The sequence below is a fragment of the Urocitellus parryii genome, chromosome 8 (genome assembly GCF_045843805.1).
Source record: "Urocitellus parryii isolate mUroPar1 chromosome 8, mUroPar1.hap1, whole genome shotgun sequence".
Lineage (NCBI taxonomy): Eukaryota > Metazoa > Chordata > Mammalia > Rodentia > Sciuridae > Urocitellus > Urocitellus parryii.
The window spans coordinates 140,999,456-141,021,576 of NC_135538.1; the positions used below are offsets into that span (position 1 = coordinate 140,999,456).

At 42.8% G+C, this 22,121-nt stretch overlaps 1 protein-coding gene and 1 pseudogene across 1 annotated transcript in view; both read left to right on the forward strand.

The window, feature by feature from the left end:
- Positions 1-425: 425 nt before the first annotated feature.
- LOC113179860 (14-3-3 protein theta pseudogene) lies at positions 426-4,556 on the forward strand (annotated as a pseudogene).
- A 7,112-nt stretch (positions 4,557-11,668) lies between these two features.
- The window catches only part of LOC113179889 (N-acetyllactosaminide beta-1,6-N-acetylglucosaminyl-transferase), an 80,186-nt gene continuing 69,733 nt past the window's right edge, over positions 11,669-22,121 (forward strand). The window contains exon 1 of the mRNA XM_026384647.2: positions 11,669-12,917. Coding sequence (XP_026240432.1) covers positions 11,996-12,917 — 922 coding nt within the window. The 5' untranslated portion in view covers positions 11,669-11,995. The remainder of the gene's footprint in view (positions 12,918-22,121) is intronic.

Below are 22,121 nucleotides of genomic sequence, written 5' to 3' on the forward strand. Positions count from 1 at the left end.
ACACACACACACACACACACACACACACACACACACACACACAAAAGTGTCCAAAGCTTCCAAACTGTCAGCCAAGTGAATGGTCTGCTAGGTGGGCTATGGCCACATGGTCACCTCACTTTGCTTGGTAAATGGAAACCCTCTGAGTCCAAGCTGACAAGAATATTTAAGGCCTGGGGTAAATATTTAAGGCCTTCATACAAAATTTGAAAACCCTGTAGGAACTATTGGTGGACATAAATTTTTAAGTTAGTTTTTCTTAGTATAAAATTCAATCTTGTTGCAGGAAATGTGGAAAGAGAGAAAGACCTAAACAATAAAGTAAAACCTGCACATTATGCAAACTGAGAAGTGATGGCTGTTAACATGTTTGCATTATCTCACATCCTCCTTTCATTGCCTGATGTAGTTTGGTTACACTGTAGATGAGGTAACTTTATGGCCTGTTACTTTCACTGAGCAAGGTATCATAATAAGTTCCCTACATGACTGAAAAATACAAAACGCCTGCATTCTTGTTCTTGGTATGGATGTATCAGCATTTGCTGACCAGCGATTGAAGATTCCTTCCTGGTTCTGCACTGGCTACAATGCTATTGTAGTCAAGGCTAAATAACATCCAAAATAAACATCTTTTCACATAAAGGTTTCCTACACTTTCATGTTATTTCCTTTGAATCAAAACCTCCGGATGGAACGATACAAACATTTTAAGTTCTTTATACATAGGACCCAACTGCTTTCTAAAATATGTTCTAATTTTCCATAGTCCAACAGCGTACCAAATGTTCATGTCTGCTAACATCAGGTTTTCTTTTTAAGAGCTGCTTGAACTAAACAGAGAAGTAACTACACTCGTGTTTTCATGTATAATTTATTGAGGGCGAATACTTTTTTAAGTGCGTATTAGCCCATTTTTGCTATTTTTTTCTTTTTCTTTTTCTCTTTTTTTTGTTTTTGTTTTTGTTTTTGTGAATTGCCAGATTCCTGCATGGTGGGCATGGGATTGAAATGTTCTATTTTGACTGATAGAGCAAAGCAGTCCGGTCAGCTACTGGAAGAAAGCACCGGGGTATGGAGAGAAAAGAATGGTCTAGAAAAGAATGCCAAAAGTTGGGAAGAACTGAAGTCATTTAAGTGAGTGTGACAAAATTATGAGATAATTAGGTAATTGCCAAGGGAAAACCAGCTTCTGCTTGGCTGATTTAACTGGCTGTTTGCATGGGCTCAACCCTGAATCTTCTCAATGGCTTCCCTCCCCTCTCCAGCTCCAACTCCAAACTCTGGGTTTGTGAAACGCTGATATATACAACCATGGATATTAGATGATTTTATTCCTTAGTTAGTAAGAGGTCTAGAATAATACGAAGCTTTTTATTTACCTCTCCAACAAAATTCCTAGAGTATGGTCTATTTTTCATACTTTTGTGAAAGGCACAGAATGCCAAGCCATAAAGAAATTTCGAGGCTTGCTAATGGGGAAGTTGAATTGTCTGTGCTTAACAAACGCAATGCAGTATAAAGATTGTTTTTCTTTCCTTCTTTTCTTGTTTTCTTTTCTTTTCTTTTCTCTCTCTGTCTCTCTGTCTCTCTGTCTCTCTCTCTGTCTCTGTGTGTGTGTGTGTGTGTGTGTGTGTGTGTATTGTCAACTTGATTTGATTAAGTGATGCCTAAGATTGAATGGTTTCTGGGCATGTCTATGAGGGTGTTTCTAGAAATGATTCACTTGTGGGACAACAAACGAAGGGGGAGACCCACCCTAAATATGGGCAGCACAGTCCAATAGGTTGGGGTCCTGGGTAGAACAAGGAGGTGGAAGGAAGAGGCAGCCACAGAAGCAAACTCAATTCTTCTTGAGCGGGTGCTGGGATTGCTGCTGTGATCTCCCGAGGACGTCAGACTCCAGCTCCTTCACTGTCCCAAAGCAGACAGGAGACTCTGCTGGGAGTTTCCAGGCCTTTGGTCCTGAACTGGGGTTGCATCCTTGGTCCCTCCTGTTCTGAGGCTCAAGCATCTTGGACTGAGCAGCTACTTGTACCTCCAACTCTGCAACCTGTAGACAGCCACTGGAGACTATCCAGCTTCTGGTTGTCTGAGCCAGTCTTATCAATCCCCTGTTTATAATCATACCTCCATATATATGCTGTTGGTTCTGTTCTTTTGGAAAACTCTGACTAATACAGAGTGCAATTCCTTGCAACAGGTTTATCTAAAAACCAACTCCTATTTTGTTTTTTGACAGATGGCTAAGAATAAGCAAGTTTTTTTATTTCTATTATACTACTATGGTTGTTTAAGAAAATAATTTGTGACTATTTTAGAAAATATGGAAAATTTAAAAAAGAATTATAGAAGAAAATAATTTATCATAATCTCAACATTCCTCTGTTAAGACAATTGAGTCTCTTTCAGTATTTCAAGTGAATTGCTGATTTGCAGCTGGAAACATTGGCGCACACCTGAAATCCCAGCTGCTCAGGAGACTGAGGAAGAAGATTACAAGTTCAAGATCAGCCTAAGCAATTGAGTGATACTGTTTCCCCAAAAAATATGATTTAATAAGGTCTAAGAATATAGTGATAGAGTGCTTGTCTAGCATGTGCAAGGCGCTGCGTTCAGTCCTTAATAGATAGAAGATGGGGTAGAGGGAGGAGAGAGAGAGAGAACTGATTTTGCTATACCTTTGGTTTATATTGGCCCTGGACTGTCTGCAAAAATATTTTATCCCATTGAATTTCATTAGCTGCTTCAAACTCCAGCCTTTCTGGGGAAAGTGAGTGACATGGATCAATTCACAATTGCATATAGCTTTTTGTTCCCTAAATTCAGGACCGGTTTCATCCCTAGAAGGGCAGGTAAAAAGCCTGTTTGCCTTGCTTAGGGAGAAACCAAGGTTTAGAAAGAGGAAGCAACTTGCTCAAGGTGTATATATAATTTGCAGTACTGACATGAAAACCTGCCTCCCAACTCCTAGCCCAGGGCATTTTCTACTCAATTCTGCTGCCACCTTGGGATTTTTCCCTTCCCCAGGGGGGAAGCATTTGAGTGAAACACACTAATGAGTCACTCTGGATCTCAATCCAGATGCAATAGGATTTCCTGTTAGGAACTAAATTTATGGGCAGAACCTTAAGTGTGAGGGATCTATAAAGCAGAACTTTTGGATTCCCTTTCTGGAAAAGACATCCTCTGAGCAGGTAAATGTTTAGTCCCAAGAAAAGAGAATAATTCTCCTGAGCCCTATTTTGGAGGGTCCCAAAGGAGCTACAGGCACTCCCAGGCCAATAATCTCCCCGAGCAGTTTCTTCCTGTCCTATTTCTGAGGCTGCCCTCAAAACCCTCCAGGATTCTGTAGGGAAGGTTCTGTAGGGTGTTGGAGGAATCTGACTCTGAGCAGGTTCCCCAGGACAGAGACTATTTTGGACTCAGGGCAGATCTTTGAAGGCAAAAAGACCTTTGCCCTTCCACATTCCAGCTTGTATTGTTCTACTTATAAACATTGAGTTTCAACAGACTTCGCCTTAAAGAGGCCTAGATTGTTCCTGTGAAAATGCTTCTGGGCAATTTTATCCTCCTGGGAACCAGAGAGCTCTGTGGGAGACCAACTTACTGGAAAGCTACTTAGAGGGAGGAAATGGAGTCTTCCTCGGGTCACCTGGGTTTAATCCTGTTAAGATCCAATTGGCTACACTTAAGTTTCATATTCCCCAAACCTAGCACAGTGCCTGGCACGAAGTGAGTACTCAGAAAAAAAAAAAAAAAAGGTGAAAGAATAAATGAATCACTTGGTTGCGACAGGGACATTCTGTTTCTAAAAGTTCTTAAAGAAGAGCATGTGTGAAAGCCAAAAGCAGATCAAAGTGGTGGGACTCGCTGTCCAACAAGGAGCGCAACCTGCTCTTGGTGGCCTACAAGAACGTGGTCGGGGGCTGCAGGTCTGCCTGGAGGGTCATCTCAAGCAGAAGACTGACACGTCCGACAAGAAGTTGCAGCTGATTAAGGACTATCGGGAGAAAGTGGAGTCGAGCTGAGGTCCATCTGCACCACGGTCCTGGAATTGTTGGATAAGTATTTAATAGGCAATGCAACTAATCGCAACTAATCCAGAGATTAGTTGCATCTATCTGAAAATGAAAGGAGGTTACTTCTGGTACCTTGCTGAAGTTGCATGTAGGAGCTTACCAAGAGGCATTTGATAGAAGCAAGAAAGAGATGCAACCCACACATCCAATCCGCCTGGGGCTGGCTCTTAACTTTTCTGTATTTTACTATGAGATCCTTAATCACCCAGAGCTTGCCTGCACACTGGCTAAAACAGCTTTTGATGAGGCCATTGCAGGACTTGATGCACTGCATGAAGATGCACACAAGGACAGCACCCTCATCATGCAGTTGCTTAGAGACAACTTAACATTATGGATGTCAGACGGTGCAGGAGAAGAATGTGATGCAGCAGAAGGGGCTGAAAACTAAATGCAAACAGGGTGTCATCCTTCTTCCCTCAAGAAACCTTTTTACACATCTCCATTCCTTATTCCACTTGGATTTCCTATAGCAAAGAAACCCATTCATGCTTATGGAATCAACTGTTTATATTCTTTTCACACTGCAGCTTTGGGAAAACTCCATTCCTTGATTTGTGTTTGTCTTGGCCTTCCTGGTGTGCAGTTACTGCTGTAGAAAAGTATTAATGGCTTCATTTCATATAAACATAAGAAATTCCAAACACTTAGTAGAGGACTAAAAATGTATCTGGTGTTTAAGTAATCTGAACCAGTTCTACCAGTGACTGTGTTTTGTATTACTGTGAAGATAAGAAAATGTAGTTCATTGCAATTTAAAGAGTGTTCTACATGACTTCTTACTTTCTACATTCCCTTCTTTATTCTTCTTTCAGGGTTTCCTTTCACTAAGCAACTTTTCTTTCTTTTTTTTTTTTTTTTTAAGAGAGAGTGAGAGAGAGAGAGAGAGAGAGAGAATTTTAATATTTATTTTTTAGTTATTGGTGGACACAACATCTTTGTTGGTATGTGGTGCTGAGGATCGAACCCGGGCCGCACGCATGCCAGGCGAGCGTGCTACCGCTTGAGCCACATCCCCAGCCCTAAGCAACTTTTCTATACTCTTACTGTATTCTTTTTTAGTGGGAATCCAGAAGTATTAGATGGAATGGGAGAGCACTTGATATTTCCTGGCTTGCGGGGGCGGGGGGGGGTGTGTCAGAAATTGAAATGCCTCCTATATCCCATGTTGTGGAGGTCATGTCCATCTGTGATCACAAGGAGTTTTCTTATTCACTCATCATTTGCTGCTGTTTAAGGTGACAACTTCCCTTCCCAATACAAATTCACGTACACCTCCTGCCTTTGTAGTTCTGGTATTCAGTTTACTATGTAATAGAAGTAGCATGTTGCTGCCAGAATACAAGCATTGCTTTTGGCAAATTAAAAGTGCATGTCATTTCTTAATACACTAGAAAGGGGAAATAAAAGTACACAAGTCCAAGTCCAAAACTTTAGTACTTTTCCATGCAGACTTGTGCACATGTGAGAGGGTATCCAGTTTGTCGAGGGATTGTTCTTTAGAGAGTTGGACCACAATTGTGTGTTGCTAATCATTGACTGTAGTCCCAAAATAGCCTTGTGAAAATATTATGCCCTATGTAACAGCAGAGTAACATAAAATAAAATTACATTTTATAAAAAAAAAAAGAAGAGCATGTGTATATGTTGCTTTATGATGTGATGTGCCTGTGATTTTTTCATCTATTTTGTTAAGTCATTAGTCCCCATATTTATCTTAGTTATGCTCATCTCTAACTTACTGGGTTATGTTATATTTCTTGGTTCTCTTCAGGCAAAGGAAAATGTTTCTAGAATCTAATAAGATGTTGGTACTGTTTGGACTTTAAAATGTACTTTACTTAATTAGTCACCAAAATATTCCAGTGAATGAGGTATGAACTTCATTTGGTAATAGGAAAAACCTAAAATGAAGCCTTGGACCATGTAGAAAAGTAGTTGAGTAGTATTGCAAGTCTATGGAAATCCATTCTTCTGATATTAAAGACAGATCCACTATGTAAATTCAGGTTTTATCAGAATTAAGCTTTTTTTTTTTTTTCCTTTCCTTATTTTTTGCCTGGGACCTTTGGACAATTATCACTTATAAGGAAGATCTCTCCCCCTGCTGACTCATGGGCCAGATTGCAGACAAGAGTCGGTTCCTTGTAGACTGTGGCCTTGAGGAAGAAATGGGGAGACTGCAATCCCAGGGCCTGGGGACCCTACAGCAGGAGGATTCATGTTTTTGTACTCGGTTCTGATGGAACCATGTACTGTGATTGGAAGAAGGGGGCTACACTCTTTCTTAATGATATTGCTAATGGTCAGAAGCTCACCATCCTCCCTGGAGGAGAAAGCTACCTGTCTCTGTGCTCTTTTACTCCTGTAACTTCACAATCACGTTAAGGAGTTTCTGGGATGTAAAAAGAAAGAAGGAAGCCGGGACACGGTGGTGTATACCTGTAAACCCAGCAACTTGGGAGGCTGAGGCAGGAGTATCACAAGTTTGAGGTCAGTCTCAGCAATTTAGCAAGGCCTTAAGCAAAATCTTGTCTTAAAATAAGATAAGAAAGGCTGGGGATGTAGCTCAGTGGGGGGAAAAAGGAGGGAGGGAGAAAGACAGAGAAAGAAAGAAAAGAGAAAGAAGGAAAGAACAGAAATCTATTATAAAGGGAGGGAATCAACTTTGCACTGGGGTTGGGCCCTTGTTCTCCCTATAATACCCAACCTGTAAAATATACTCAAATCAAACTTGAGGATGACTTTCTGCAGAGAAAAATCTACACTGTGTTTCTTTGGCTTAGACACTTCCCTTTGCACTTGGTATTAAAAGCCTTGGTGGCCAGGTACCTTTTTATGTGCAAACACAGCTGTGGAGAGCCTTGGAGACGGGACTCTAACTAGCCCTGCAGTTCCCTTAGTCTTTCAGCTTCTGACCTCAACCTCAGGTTGCCTCAGAGATATTTAATTGAGCTTGAAAAGACCAGCTTTCTCATCCACTTCCTTATTAACCGGCTTCCGGACTGTTTTCAGTTAAGCTATTGCAACCTCCACACCTTTTCCTTCCCCATGGCTTCTCTCAGGGTCTGAAATTAGCTGTGACATCACTGAGCTTAGTGTTGTAAGTTTATTACCTCCAGAATCTTCTCAACACCTCCAGGAGACTGATTTTTGTCTTGACTTCAGAGTTGCAAAACTAAGACTCTGGGGTTGCAGATGTAGCTCGGTAGAGCACTTGCCTGGCATGCAGAAGGCCCTGGCTTTCTAAAGGAGAAAAAAAAAAAACCCTCAGATGCCAAGATATGGATGACCAGCTACCGAGGAGGCCAAAATTGGGTGCTGGAGGTTTTCAATTAACTGTAGAGTCCTCACCTGTCTGTGAGACCCATGGGGATGGTTTCCTTAAATGCAGCCGAAAGGAAACCAAGAGGTATGGGTCAGATGGATCTTCAAAGGCTCCAAGTCTCTCAAGAGTTCTCTTGGTTATCCCAGAGACTTTCTGACACATAACCCAGGGATTTTTTTTTTTTTAAACTGGGATTGAGCCCAGGGGTGCTTAATCACTGAGCCACATCCCCAGCCCTTTATGTATTTTATTTAGACTCAGGGTCTCACTGAGTTGCTCAGGGCCTTGCTAAATTGCTGAGGCCTGGCTCTGAATTCTCAAATTTCAGCCTCAGCTTCCCCAGAGATCTTTTTAACCATGCTACCTGGCTATTTTAAACCCTGTACCCTCAGGCCATGTTCTGTGGTTGAAAAGAAACATCCATGAGGGTAAATCGGGGTACTGAATTTCACATTCATCCATATGTAAGTAGAAAAAGAGGAGAGAGAGAGAGAGAAGAGTAGGAAAACAACTGGGGGTCATGAAAAAAATCAAAATATCAACACTCTTGAGATTTAAAAAAGCAATTTAATCCAAGCTGTCCTCTGTTTGGGATGTCACCAGATCTTCCCAGTCACTGAGAAAGTTTCCATTAGCTTCTTTGGCTTCTAACTTGGGCACAAAGATGGTGTCATGATAAAATGAACATGTGAAAACTACTTTGGGCATCTTTCGGCTCATGAATAAGTATAAGAAGTAGGGTGCAATGAAGCTCTTTTCTAAAAACATCGATTGACATTATCTTAGTTATCTTAGTGCAAGAAAAATTGGTTTACATTCTAGAATGAGAACTTATGAGCATGCCTTCTTGGAGATATAACCAATTGCAGACTTACCTCTGGGATATAAATGCATACCCTGCAGGTTGATCCTGGTTCCCATTTTCTTTTTTTTTTTTAACTTTTTTTTTAATTTTAATATTTATTTTTTAGTTTTTGGCGGATACAACATCTTTTTTTTTTTTTTTTTGTATGTGGTCCTGAGGATTGAACCCAGCCCGCACGCATGTCACGCGCTACCGCTTGAGCCACATCCCCAGCCCGGTTCCCATTTTCTTTAAACTCTACATCTTATCTGATCACTGCCTCCAACTTGGAATTTAAGGAATTAATTTTGATCTAATATTCAAATCAAGATGAGCCATCTCTCTTCTTTTTGGTCCTTCACTGCCATCCCCTCCTGTCATTTTACCCAAATGCAAGAACATAGAGTCCAGAATTTAGAAGGATAGTAGTGGTAGATTACAAAAGGGCATCAGGAAAGAAGGAGGGTCAGGAGAACCAGCCTCTCCCATGCGACGGGCAAGAGAAAGAACATCAGAGAGCACCAAGCTGACAAAAAAGAAAACAGGTTCACACGTGTGCTTTTGAAAAGATCTAGCATTGTCAAAGATGCTATTTTAAATAAATGTAAATGTTTCTAAAGCTGGAAGTCAGAGGACCCTTGCAGTTTTTCAGGGGAGGTACAAGAATCTACTGCAGCAAAGCATGAAATCCAAGCATCCATAGGTCTAAATTCAAGAAGCCTGCGGTATCTGGAGAGCTAGAACTGGGCCAAGAACAAGATGACAGCCAAAATAAACAAAGGGAGAGCTGATGTCATTGTCTGGATAAATTAGGAGAAAGACTAAAAATGACTTGACTCGTTCAGACAGGCATAATTAGGCACTGACATCTTCATTTAAGCATCCCGACAGCCAAATGCATTTGATGTGGACAGTGCCTACCTACAGGGATATTAAAAATTAAATACAAATTAGATAATTTTAGCCATTTCCAAAAAGAAATGGCTTTTGTGTGGAAGAAGTGATTCATTCTAAAGGATTTTTGACCGAAGGAGAGAAATTCAGGTTGATTGAATCCTGTTTGGACTGTGTAGACAAGATTGTGAACCGCTGAATCATGCTGTAGAATGTGACTCCTAAAACAGCTGAAGACTGAGTTCTGGAGAATTCTCCCTGCATCCTTTCTTGGCATCATTTCCTGCGCTCCTGATGCATGTGAAATACACTTGGCAACTGTCTCATTAATGCGTTAGCTTTCATCTGGGAGTGAAGAAATAAACAATCATTCAACTCTTAGGTTCAAAAGTAATCGTTGTGAAGACAATGTCTAATGAAGGCCCAACAGGTCTAGGGACAATGTTAGGCTATAATCTCAGATTTTAAAAGCAGCTTATAAACTTGCATCTCCTTCTATGTTGTAGGTGCGTGTCAGAATTAAACTCAGGGCCTTGCACATGCTAAACAAGTGCTCTACCCAGCCACCCCCCCACACACACACCCTGCTATTCTTCTTCCTTTTTTTTTTTTTTTTTCTCTCTTTCTAGTGTTGGTGACTGAACAAACACAGGGGCACTTCAGCACTGACCTCTATCTCCAGGCTTCCTTTTTTGAGACAGGGTTACATTAAGTTGCCCAAGCTGGCCTTGAACTTGTCATGTTCCTGCCTCAACCTCTTGAATCACTGGGATTCCAGGCTTGCACCTCTATGCCTGGTCCCTGTGTTCTATGGTGCTGGGAATTGAACCCAGGGCTTTGTGCATGCGAGGCAAGCACTCTGACAACTGAGCTCTATCCCCAGGACCCGCTGTGTTCTTAATAAAATCAAAATGTGTTGTCTATGGCAAGGGGTAAGTGAAAGTACAGGATGTGAAAACATTTGCAAACTATAATTTTATATTATCTTCCTAATTAAGAAGAAGAATTAGAAAAAAATAGGTACATTGTGACTCATTTCTTAGAAATTATTATCAGGAGTCTTACCCTAATGTGATCAAGGAAATGGAGAAATGAAAACTTGAGGATAAAAATCGATAAATATTTGATGGTTTACTCTGTACAACAACGCTAGGAGCTAGGAACAGATGAGGAATACTCTTATTCACAGCTGGCTACCAACTAATACAGAACTCCTCAGTGGATCCTAAATGTGCAGTCTGATTGTCATGGGCTCACAGAGGAAGGTGCAAGGGAGGGGCAAGATGATTTCAAAGGCAGAAGCAGTCATTGTGTCATTTTCTTGAAGTAGAAGTGTGGAGCAGGCTGTGTGTGTGTGTGTATGTGTGCGCGCTCGCGTGTGTGTGTCGAATGACTGTGTGTAAATGGGTTTCTTGCCAGCTCTTATACTATTATGCCTCTTTCCCAGCCTCATCTGTTTTCCGACACTGTGAGGAACTCTTTTTGTATGTTATCTGTGTTTATTCTCATGATCGATCTAGAGTGGTAAAAATATCCTTATCTTTTATATGTAAGGAAATGCTTTTTAAAGTGTTTATAAATCTGAGTCGGGTGTGGTGTCACAGCCCTGAAATTCTAGTGACTCAGAAGGCTGAGACAGCAAGAATCACAAGTTCAAGGTCGGTTTCAGCAACTTAGTGAAGCCTTGTCTCAAAATTTAAAAAGAAAAAAAAATTTTAAAAAAAGAGCTATAAGTGTAACTCAGTGGTAAAAGCGCTCTTGGGTTTAATCCCCAGTACCAATAAATAAATAAATAAATAAATAAATAAATAAATAAAGGGCTTATAAATCTAAACCTGAGAGCCTCTCTTCTTAAGTTCTGGAAAGTATAGGAGTCTACCTCTCTCCTACTTCTCCCAGCATCAGGCTGTTCTGCATTCTACTGAGGCAACGGTGAATTGAACTTCCCATTTGCCTAACTTTAACCTCTGTGCAATTTTGCTAGTACTTTACTTTTGGTATTTTTATGTTTGAGACAAATTAGCCTTTATTCAACAGAATGCCCCCAGTCACTTTGGGTGGTAAGCGAGATGTGAGGTCATCTTGCAAGTTAATATATCTTTTTAAGGACCTTTCCTAGTGGGAGAGAAAACTAAACCCTGGAAAGAATTTGCCTCCACAGCCCCATCATATGTATGCTTTACAGCCTACCCAGCCAGGTGGATGGGTGGGAGGGGGCATGCGTGGAAAAAAGAAGGGGTTAAGCAATTTATTTTCAAGCACGGTTGTTTTTTATTGACAGAATCTCTCTCCAGGCGGTGTTCACATGCTCCCAACTGTGGCTTTTAACTTGGCAGTGCTGTTTAAGCAAACAAACCCAGTCAGTTGAATGCAATGATTAACAGGAAGCTGGGGAGCTGACACAGTTACCAGCCTTGGGCTAGGACAAGAAGCGGGTCTGAAGTCCTAGAGCGATGACTTGCAGAACAGCCACCTCACCCATGAGTGAGCTCACTGTGGGAACAGGTACTCTCAACTGGCCACAGCAGCTCCGGGGCAGGGGGCGGAGGTTTGGGAGGAGGGTTTTGCAGAGGAAGGGACCGGCAGGCAAGGCAGATGCAAAACAGCTACTTCAGAAATGTGTCAAAGAAAAGTGAAAACGCGACAGAGCTGTAAATGAAGAGAGAAGGAAGAGGGAAAAAGAAGAAGAAGAAAGCAAGAAAGAAAAGAAAAAGAACGGCTGGCTGCTGATGAGAAGTGTGTCTACCAGGAGGATGAGGTTGGAGCCCGCAGCAGATGTGAGTTAACTGGATCGAGGCTCTGATCTCATTTTCCAAAGACGTTTTGCTCATTTCCTGCTTCTGAACGATGGGCTCTTGGAAGTACTCTCTCTTTAGTGTGTCTCTTATCACTGCTCTGGTTTTTGTATGTGTTTACAACAATAAGTTATGGGAGAACATGCACTTTCTGAAGGCTGCCCCCATCAACAACTCGCTGCTGGCTGAAGTCTGTCTCCAGATGTTGAAGGAGGAGGTGTTTTACCCAGTAGAGAATGTATTGAAAACTACCTTCCGAGAATCTACCTGCTACGAGTACAGAGTTCAGAGTCATTATATAACAGAAACACTCTCTCAGGAAGAAGCTGACTTCCCTCTGGCGTTCACCCTGACCATCCACAAAGACTTTGACACTTTTGAGAGGCTCTTCAGGGCCATTTACATGCCCCAAAACGTCTACTGTGTGCACGTGGACCAGAAGGCAACAGTTGCATTTAAGGATGCGGTGAAACAATTACTGAGCTGCTTCCCAAATGCTTTTCTGGCTTCTAAGATGGAACCTGTGGTCTATGGTGGGATTTCCAGGCTCCAGGCGGATATCAACTGCATGAAGGACCTGGTGGCCTCGGCCGTGCCCTGGAAGTATGTCCTCAACACCTGTGGGCAAGATTTTCCCCTGAAAACCAACAAGGAAATAATTCAGTATCTGAAAGGATTTATAGGGAAGAACCTTACCCCAGGGGTGCTGCCGCCAGCTCACGCAATTGGACGGACTAAGTATGTCCACCAAGAATTACTGAACAGCAAAAACTCCTACGTGCACAAAACAGGGAAATTAAAATCTCCTCCTCCTCACAATATGACCATCTACTTTGGCACTGCCTATGTGGCCCTCACAAGGGAATTTGCTAACTTTGTTCTCCAAGACCAGCAAGCACTGGACTTGCTCTCCTGGTCCAGGGACACCTACAGTCCTGATGAACATTTCTGGGTGACTCTCAATAGGATTCCTGGTATGTATGTCTTTTTGGTTGTGGTTTAAGAGACAGGGGTCTTCTTCTGTTGCCCAGGTTAGACTTGAACTCCTGATGATCCTCCCATCTCAGCTTCCTGGGTAGCTGGGACTATAGGCACATGCCACCACACATAATTCCTTTTTTAAAAAAAAAAATAAATATGTCAGTACTGAATAAGCTGCTTAAGAGATGGTAAAAGAATTGACATTCACACTTCTTCACAGTTTCAAATGTTAATTTTTAAAATGGGGAATATTTATTTATTTGTCAATGATATTTTAAAATTAATTCTAGTTTATATTCAGAAATTATAATTATATGCACTGATGGCGTCTGTGATATTTTGATAAGTGTATACAATGTGGAATGATTGAATCAAGCCTATTAACATATCCATCACCTGCCTTACCTATCATATTTTATGGTGCCATGTTTAAGGTTTGGTCTCTTAGTTATTTGAAATATATAGTACATTATCATTGATTATAATCACCCTGCTGTGCAATATTTCTCAAAACTATTCCTCTTGTCTATCTGAAATTTCATAGCTTTGATCAACTACCCTTCATTCTCTCCTGTACTCCATTCTAACCGCTGTCAGTGAGTTCAACATCTTTAGATTCCACACTTCAACTCTATTTGGCAGCTGAGAAACAGAAGCATAGATTAGCAAAGCCAAGTTGAAAAAATTGACTGTCTGATTAGATTCTGCTGATATACCAAGCTGCGTCACTGGGCCCAGAGACCCATAGGCTCACCTATACACTTAGCCTACATACAGGGAGCAAGACATACAACTTTTAAATTTTTTATTTGCAAGTTCTTTCCTGGAATTGAATCAGAAAATTAGAGCACCTTAAGGATTTCTGGACCAACACCTTCATTTTACAAGAAAAAGGATTTCAGTGTGGTTGGACCATATACTCAAATATAAACACCAAAAGCATCTATTATAAGCCAGCTCTCCTTAAGTCTGATGTTCTTTTAAAGCTGACTTTCGCTGGGCTCAGTGGCACACACCTGTAATCCCAGTGGCTTTGGGAGGCCGAGGTAGGAAGATTGCAAGTTCAAAGCCAGCCTCAGCAACTTAAAGAGGCCCTAAGCAACTTAGTGAGACTCTGTCTCAAAATAAAAGCTAAAAAGGGTTGAGGATGTGGCTCAGTGATGAAGAAACCCTGGGTTTAATCCCTGATAGCAAAATTAAATAAACAAAATAAGGGTGACTTTCAATTGGGTCTCTGTTGTTGCTAAGTCAAGTCCACCTTTTCCTTTGTCTAATCTCCAAGTCATTTGATAACCTTAAGTTGTTTGCAGTGAACCTCTCAGTTGAACTAGTCCAGCTGAAAAAAAAAAAATTAAAAATTCTCAGACTCAAGGAGAAAAGTCAGTGGAATCAATGTGAGGATCAAGTTTATGGTTTCTTTTCATTGGTGGTTGCTTATAATGATCGGCTGTATTAAAGCTTTTAGACACATCGAAGGCCAGGTCCACTCCCCAGAGGGTCTAGTGTAACTTCCAGGTGATTCTCAGGTCCAGCCTCTGCGGAGGCATGTTTGAGATGTTAGCACACAACTTCCTAGACTTAGAAGGCTTTGAAAATCTGCTCTTCTAGAGCAGGAAGGAGTCATGGAATGAAAAAGGGAAGCTCAGGCAGTCTCGAGGAGAGACAGGCCCCTACAGCTGTGCAGGAAGAACAGTAGTCTGCGAAATACGGAAGGTGAAAGCCCTACTTCTCTCTTACGTATGACTTAACCCATGATGTAGACCATCCAGGCCTGTCACCAGACCGTAGGCGAGCTGCTGACAAAGCAGTCTCCCAAGAAGGTTAAAAGGCCAAACCCCATTTTTGGGGGGAAAGGATCCAGACAAATAAAAAAGATATTTAATCTAAAGAAAAAGACTTAAGAGACATTTATTTGTTTTGTAGGATTGGGGATTCAATGCCCTAGGGGTACTCTACCACTGAACTACATCCCCAGTCTTTTATTTTTATTTTTTATTTGGAGATGGTCTTGCTATGTGGCCCAGGCTGGTCTTGCACTCGTGATCCTTCTGCCTTGGCCTCCCAAGCCCCTGGGATTACAGGTTTGCACCACCAGGCCTGGCTTAAAGTGTCTTAACAAAAGATATCTCATGAAAGAAAAGTAGGACCAAGTCTGTCATTGTGGAAGATGAATCTAGGGTTACGGGGTGAGAGACAGAAGAACCCAAGGAGCTTCAAGGGCAGTGAGCAAAACCAAGGATGCAGAGGTCAGGGAGATGCTGCCAAGGGAGTCCCGAGTGCTGAAAAGAAGTCCCCTTAGTCTCTTCCCACCCTGAAAGTCCACAATTGTAATCATTGATGGAGACAAAAGTTCACCTGGCCGCTCAGCATGATTTATGGATTGCAACTAGATTTTCACATTTCTGGTAAGCAGCAACACCAGCAAAACCATAGAAAACAAATCCACTGACTCATGCATTCCAAAAACTTTCATATATATATATATTTGAAAGACCTTTATTTTATGTATTTATATGCAGTGCTAAGAAAGGAACCCAGTGCCTCACACATACTAGGCAAGTGCTCTACCACTGAGCCACACCCACAGCCATTTCTTTCTTTCTTAATGAGGTGCTGGGGATACCCCAGGCCTTGCACACCCTGGGCAAGTGCTCCACCTCTAGGCCCTTGTTATTTGCAACCCTTGCCTGGGCTGCAGAGCTTCTGCTGGCTAATGGGTCCCCTCCCCTGTGGCTCCTACCTGCTCCTCCTCCCCTTGCCTCTGCTTGATTCTATGCTGCCCTATTGTCAGCAGCCTTACTCAGACATTCCCAGGGAGTCTTGCTTTGGGTCACATAGTCACTGTGCTGTGGCAAGATCCCGCTGTCATGAGACACCACCTCAGAGCCTGATGTCAGCCTCTCTGCGGACAGCTGCCCTTCCCCTAATCCCCAAGTTGTTCGGTTAACAGTGGCTGGTGTGGAAAGGTCATGTGGTTTAATAAAAATTAAATATGATCGCTTGCACATAATATGTCCCTTAAGAGGTGGCTGGTCCGCTGGTGGATTCCCAGAAGATAAGACTCTGTGTGAGGCCTACTCAGGCTCTAAAGATGTTGCCAGGGAGCTTCAGCAGCCCCTGCCGTCCCTTCTCCCCAGCCCTCCTGCCATCTCTCTTATCCCTGCTGGTGCCCACCTCATTCCTCCCCCTCTCTGTGGCAAGGTGATGTTTTTCTTTTAGTTTATTTTCTGACTCTGTCGTGGATGATGTACAATCAGGAGGAGGAACCACGTGTAGGCCGAGGTTCAGGTTCAGCCACCTCCTGCCTTCCTTCCTAGCTATCCATCAGCTGGGTTGGAGAGTTCAGCCTGTGACGGGAATCAGATGTGCTTCGTTGGTCTCAGATTGGAGGATTTCAATGATTGAACGAGTGATTTAAGTAGGACCCCATGGGAGTTTATTTCAAATTCATTTAAAAATGCAAATGAATGAAAAAAAAAAGAGCCTTTCGTAAGATAAGGTTTGGTTAGAGACGGGAGGAAGAAGAAATGTCAAGGTGCTTGAAAGGGAAGGAAAAGAGGAAGGAGCAAAGTTGGGGACGACAAGTCTGGACAACAGAGCCTGGGCTTCCATCTGCTTTTGTGCACCAGCCCTGCCGGGGCAGGCATCCCCCCACCCTGGCCCTTGATGTGGGAGGTTGGTTGCATCTCCGTCTGTGGTAGGCTTCACAGTGGCCCGATTCTTTGTCACTCCTTCAGATTGGCATATCCCTTTAGCCCCTCCCTAGGAATGGGGCATGGAATGCCGAGGTGCAAGGAGCTGCGATCTGAGAGATGTGACTGTGGGAGCCAGGAAAAGTGGATGCAAACCAAGGAGGTCTCTGGAATGCCACGCAAGGTCCTGTGGTGTGCCCGGGCTCTTGGGTCCAGAGGGAACTGGCATTTCCCAAACCAATCAGGCTTATAGGGCTCTTGAGATCACTGCTTCTCTAGACCGACCTGGAAGGGAGAAAAGTTGGAGAGAGAAGTTTTACCATTGGCTTGGTTTGAACCATCTCTATTTTATATCCCTTGGGATAGGGCTCAGCGAGTGCTTAAGGAGCCAGTCTCTTAGGAAGGTGATAAATGGACCCGGAGACTCCTGCCTTTTATGGTAGGTTATCAAGGAGAACAGTGGCGTTGGTTTTGTAGTTTCTTTAGAAGAAGTCTGGGAAGGGGGTCAACGCGTGAGTGATCTTTGCTGTCTTTGTCTCCTCTCCTTCAGTGGTCACTGGGCTTCTCCTCGGATCTTCTGTGGCTCATTTCCTATCCTTACTTACTTTTCCTCCTTCCCTAGATAAGTTATACCATTCCTGGTTCTTTTCTCTCAAGAGGACACTTTGTACTTCTGTTACCTTGACGGTAAACCCTGACAGGATTCGGTATACAGAAATTCAGGTGCTGTGGTATATGCCTGTAATCCCAGCTCGGGAGACGGAGGCAAGAGGATCTCAAGTTCAAAGCCAGTAGCAACTTAGTGAGTCCCTAAGCAACTCGGTGAGACCCTGTCTCAAAATGAAATGTACAAAAGGGCTGGGTGTGTGGTTCAGTGGTTGGAGACCCTCGGTTCAATCCCCTGCACCAAAAAAAAAAAAGAAAAGAAAAGAAAGAAAACAATTCAGTCTGTTTCCTAAATCAGATATTTCACTCATAGTTGATTTATATGCACTTTACACATCCATATATATTAGCATGAAAAATGGGTTGAGTAATAGTAATGGTATCTGTCAACACTTTGCTTTGTTAATTTGTTAATTATACCATCTTCTAGGACAGCCAGAGACAGGAACCTGTTTCAATATCCCACTGTCCCTCTGAGCAGCAATTCTTTTTTAGAAAACCCCAAGCAGAATTTCTTCTTATGATCTGTCTCAATTTTATACTGATGAAGCTAAAAGTGTATTAAAGAGAAAAACGAAAGATTTGGGTCCAACTGAATTAGAACCATTGGGTGGAATGCATTGTCATTGGGTGGAATGCATCTTAGATTTGAGTGGACTCTCGAGTGTGCTGGACAAATATCTCCAGGTCAGCTCCTTCTGTGGAGTCACAGAGGAGCTCACTAGTGGGATTTGGAAACCAATAGACCTGAGCTAGGAGCCTGGATCCACCATCAGAGTCTGTTTAGCTTTGGACAAGATGCCAAATGTCTCTGACTGAGCCTGATACCTCTTCTAGATCCCAGGGATAAAATGTCTCTTTGTAGGACTGATGGAAGGATTAGAGAATTGTACCTGGCACCTTGTAGGAATGCATCTGATACTAAAAGAAAGTGGGAACAAACAGATTAACTTCTTGGATGTTGATTCTTGAGGTTTTATTTTAGCATTACTATTTTAAAGCTTTAATGTATAGCAGGTATAATTTTTGTTTGAGAAATCGAGTATGTGGCCCCGGGGTGATGGCACATGCCTGTAATCCCAGGGACTTGGGAGGCTGAAAGAGGAGGATGGCAAGTTTGAGGTCAGTATCAACAACTTAATGAGACCCTGTCTCAAAATAGAAGATAAAAAAGGGCTGGGGATGTGGCTCAGTGATAGAGCATCCCTGGGTTCAATCCCCAGTAGTACCACCACCATGAAGAAGGAGGAGGAGAAGGAGAAGAAGAAGAAGGAAGGAAATGAGGGGGGAGGAGAGGGAAAGGATAGGAGGAAAGAAGGAAGAGAAGAAGTCGGGTATGTGGCTGCAGGTGTTAATGTCCCTTCTTGTATCTAACTCTGGGTGCCTCTCTGGACCCTCTACTCCTTGTACCTAGTCCTGCTTCCCAACAGATGTGAGAATGTGAAATGAGCTGTTGGAGCCAGAACCTAGACTTTGGCCTAATGTTCTCATTCAGTGGGGTTCAAACATCATGTGGAGCCAGGAACAAATGAATAAGAGGGAGAAGAGTATGGTCATCCTTCTGTAGCCACAGGTTCTGCACCCAATGATTCACCCAAGCTCAGATAGAAAATATTCTGGAAAAAAAATATCATCCGATGACAGCCCCGTGTGACCGTGATCTCAGCGGCTCCAGAGGCTGAGATGGGAGGAACTCATGTTCAAAGCCAGCCTCAGCAACAGCGAGGTTCTAAGCAACTCAGTGAGACCCTGTCTCTAAATAAAATAAAAAATAGGGCTGGGGATGCAGCTCAGTAGTCAAGTGCCCCTGAATTCAATCCCTGGTACCAAAAAAAAAAAAAAAAAATCATCTGTAACAGAACCTTTGCAGACTTTTTTTCCTTGTTGTTTACACTGTACCAGGTATTATACGTCATCTAGAGATGCTTTAAAGTATACAGGAGGATTGCACAGGGCCCATGCGAACACTATGCATCTGCAGACTTCCGTCTCCATGGGAGGTTCTGGAGGCCATCATCCAAGGGATAACTGTACTATGGGGCTTGTCTCAGAACATGTTTTCTACGAATAGAAAATTCCCCTGTTTTGCAGAAAGTTTATTTTAGGAATTTTTAACTCTGGCTCAGCTTTTAAGCAGTTCCCAGGCCAGGAATTCTAACCCTCCCGTGTCCCCACCCTGCGCTGTCTATTCCAAAGGGCAGACACCCTTTGCCACTTAGGCCCAAACCCATTGGAAAGCGCCCTGGGGGAGCGTGGTTGGGCTGTGGGAGTCATTAGACCTGGGGCTGCTGAGGGCAGCGTAAATTACCCTCTTGCTGCATCTTGAGGACTGAAGTGTGTGTTTTAGTTCAGGTCTAGGAAAGTGAAATCAGGCCTTAAGGGAATCTGTCAGAGCCATTTTGACCTTGAGAGGCTTTTATTTAAAATGTCCAAAAAATGTAGTTAAAATTGTTTATCTGGCTCTGACTTGAATTCCCTGTACAACTGCTGTTCCCCAAATAGACCTTTTTGCTTTTATGCCAGCTTTTCTTCTAGGCCCTTCTTTGCCTGGAAAATTAGAGTTATCTTTTTTTTTTTTTTTTTTTTGGTGCTGGGAATGGAAGGGCCTGGCACATGCTAAACATGGAGTCCTACTGCTGAGCTACACCCCAGCCCCCTGGTTCCTTTGTGAGCCCAGCCCAGCCCAGTTGCCCTGTGCCTAGGATCCTCTGTCTCCTGGGTAGCTCCAGGCAGTGCGTGTGTGGCTCCCTGCCTGCACCAGGTACTTCTTCTTTTCACTTTACCTGGAGCTTCTGGTCACTTCTCCATAAGGCTTGTGGTTTAAGCATCTGCAGAGCTACGAAGGGGAGGGAGCTTCATACCTTTATGAACCTCCTTGGACACAGCGCCCGACTGATTTTCACGTTGCTAAAATAAACACAGTGTTGCTTCCATATAACTGGTCTTCTGCTACCGAGTCACTGAGAACTCGTAATAAATAGGGCTGAGGGTGCAGGTCAGGGGTAGTGCGCTTGTCTGGCCTTCGTGAGGCCCTGGGTTTGATACCCAGCACCACCAAACAACAAAAACTTGGCGTGGTTTTTGAGCCTCTGTTTTACTAGAAAGCCTTTCTAGAAGGCATGGAAGTGGCCATCACCACATCACAAATCTTTTCAGTGACGGGGGACTAAGGGAATTCAGCCCCCACTCAAGTTAACAGCTTTATTGAGGTAGGATTTACATTTCACAAAGTTTATGGAGGTATAGTTTACATATCGTAAAGTCACTCATTTTACAAGTGAAAAGATCAGTGATTTTTTTTTTTAGTAGATTTAGAGTCTTGCAACCATGACCTCAATCTAATTCGGAGCATTTTTGTCACCATAAAAACAAACAAACAAAAAAATTTACACCTGTTTTCTATTTCCCATTCCACACCCAGCCCTACCTTTCTGGCTGTGTGGATTTGCTTTTTTCTGGACATTTCATTCTTTTCTTCTTTTTTCCTTTTATTTCCAGTACTGGGGGTTGAACCCATGGCCTCTCACATTTGAGGCAAGCTTTCTTCCCCTGAGCTATAACTCGAGCCCTTTTTGTATTTTTAATTTTGAGACAGGGTCTTCTAAGTTATTGAGGCTAGCCTCAAATATAGCCATCCTCTTGCCTCAGCCTCCCAAGTAGCTAGGATTACAGGTGCCCACCACTGCCTCCAGCATTTCTGGAAATCTTTGTATAAATAGAGTCATACAATAGTGATCTGTGGTGCCTAGTCCCTTTCAGTTACCATCAGGATTTTTGAGGTCCATGCCTCTTGCTGTATGAACAGTTCCTCACATCTCCATGCCGATGAATCTCGTTCCAACCTACGGCTACACCACACTTGCTTATTCATTCATTTGCTGATGGACATTTGGGTTGTTTCTCCTCTGGGGCCATGATGAACAGTGCTACTAGGTGCGCTCCTGAATGACTCTTTGTGGAGGCACATGTCTTCATTTCTTCTTGGTTAGAGACCCGAGGTAAAATTGCTGGTCCAAATGAAAAGTCTCTGCTTGGGCTGAGGCTGTGACTCAGTGATAGAGCGCTTGCCTAGCATGTGTGAGGCACTGGGTTCAATTCTCAGCTCCACATATAAATTAATAAATAAATAAATAGAGGTCCATCAACAACTAAAAATTTTTTAAAAAAAGTCTCTGCTTACCATTTTGAGGAACTGACAGGCTGATTTCTGAGAGATCACAATGTTTCACAAGCAGCAGTTTGTGGGAGTTTCTGTTCCTCTGCGTCTTATCAACACTTGCTTTCAGCTTTTCCATTTTAGCCATTCTAGTGGGTGTGAAACAGTACCTTCTAGTAGTTTCCATTTGCACGCCCCTAATGAATAGCAATGCTGAACATCTTTCCATGGGCATATTGGCCTTTGGTGTATCTGAGAAGAGAACGTCAGTGCCTTTTGGACATTTCTTTGAGCCTAGGTACTGTTGCAATCCCTATTTCACAGATGAGGAAACCGAGGCATGGAGAGTTTGTATTACTTGCCCCAAGCCAATTGTTTATTCATGTCAGAATGATTGCCTTTGTGGTGAAGATGGGATCCACTAAGAGGTGAAATCGTCAAGCCAGCCGGCACGGCACATGTCTGTAATCTTGGTTACTCAGGAGACAGAGGCAGGAGGCTTGTGAGTTCCAGGCCAGAGCAGACAACAGAGCTAGACCCCAGGTCAGAAGAGGGAGAGAGATGAGATGGTCCAACGCTGAATTAAAGATTGAGGACATGCTGCATGGGCACAAGCTGAATTCAAGTTGCTACCCCCTGGATCCTTTAACCAGGAGCTAAGATTCATTTCATAAAAATAAAGA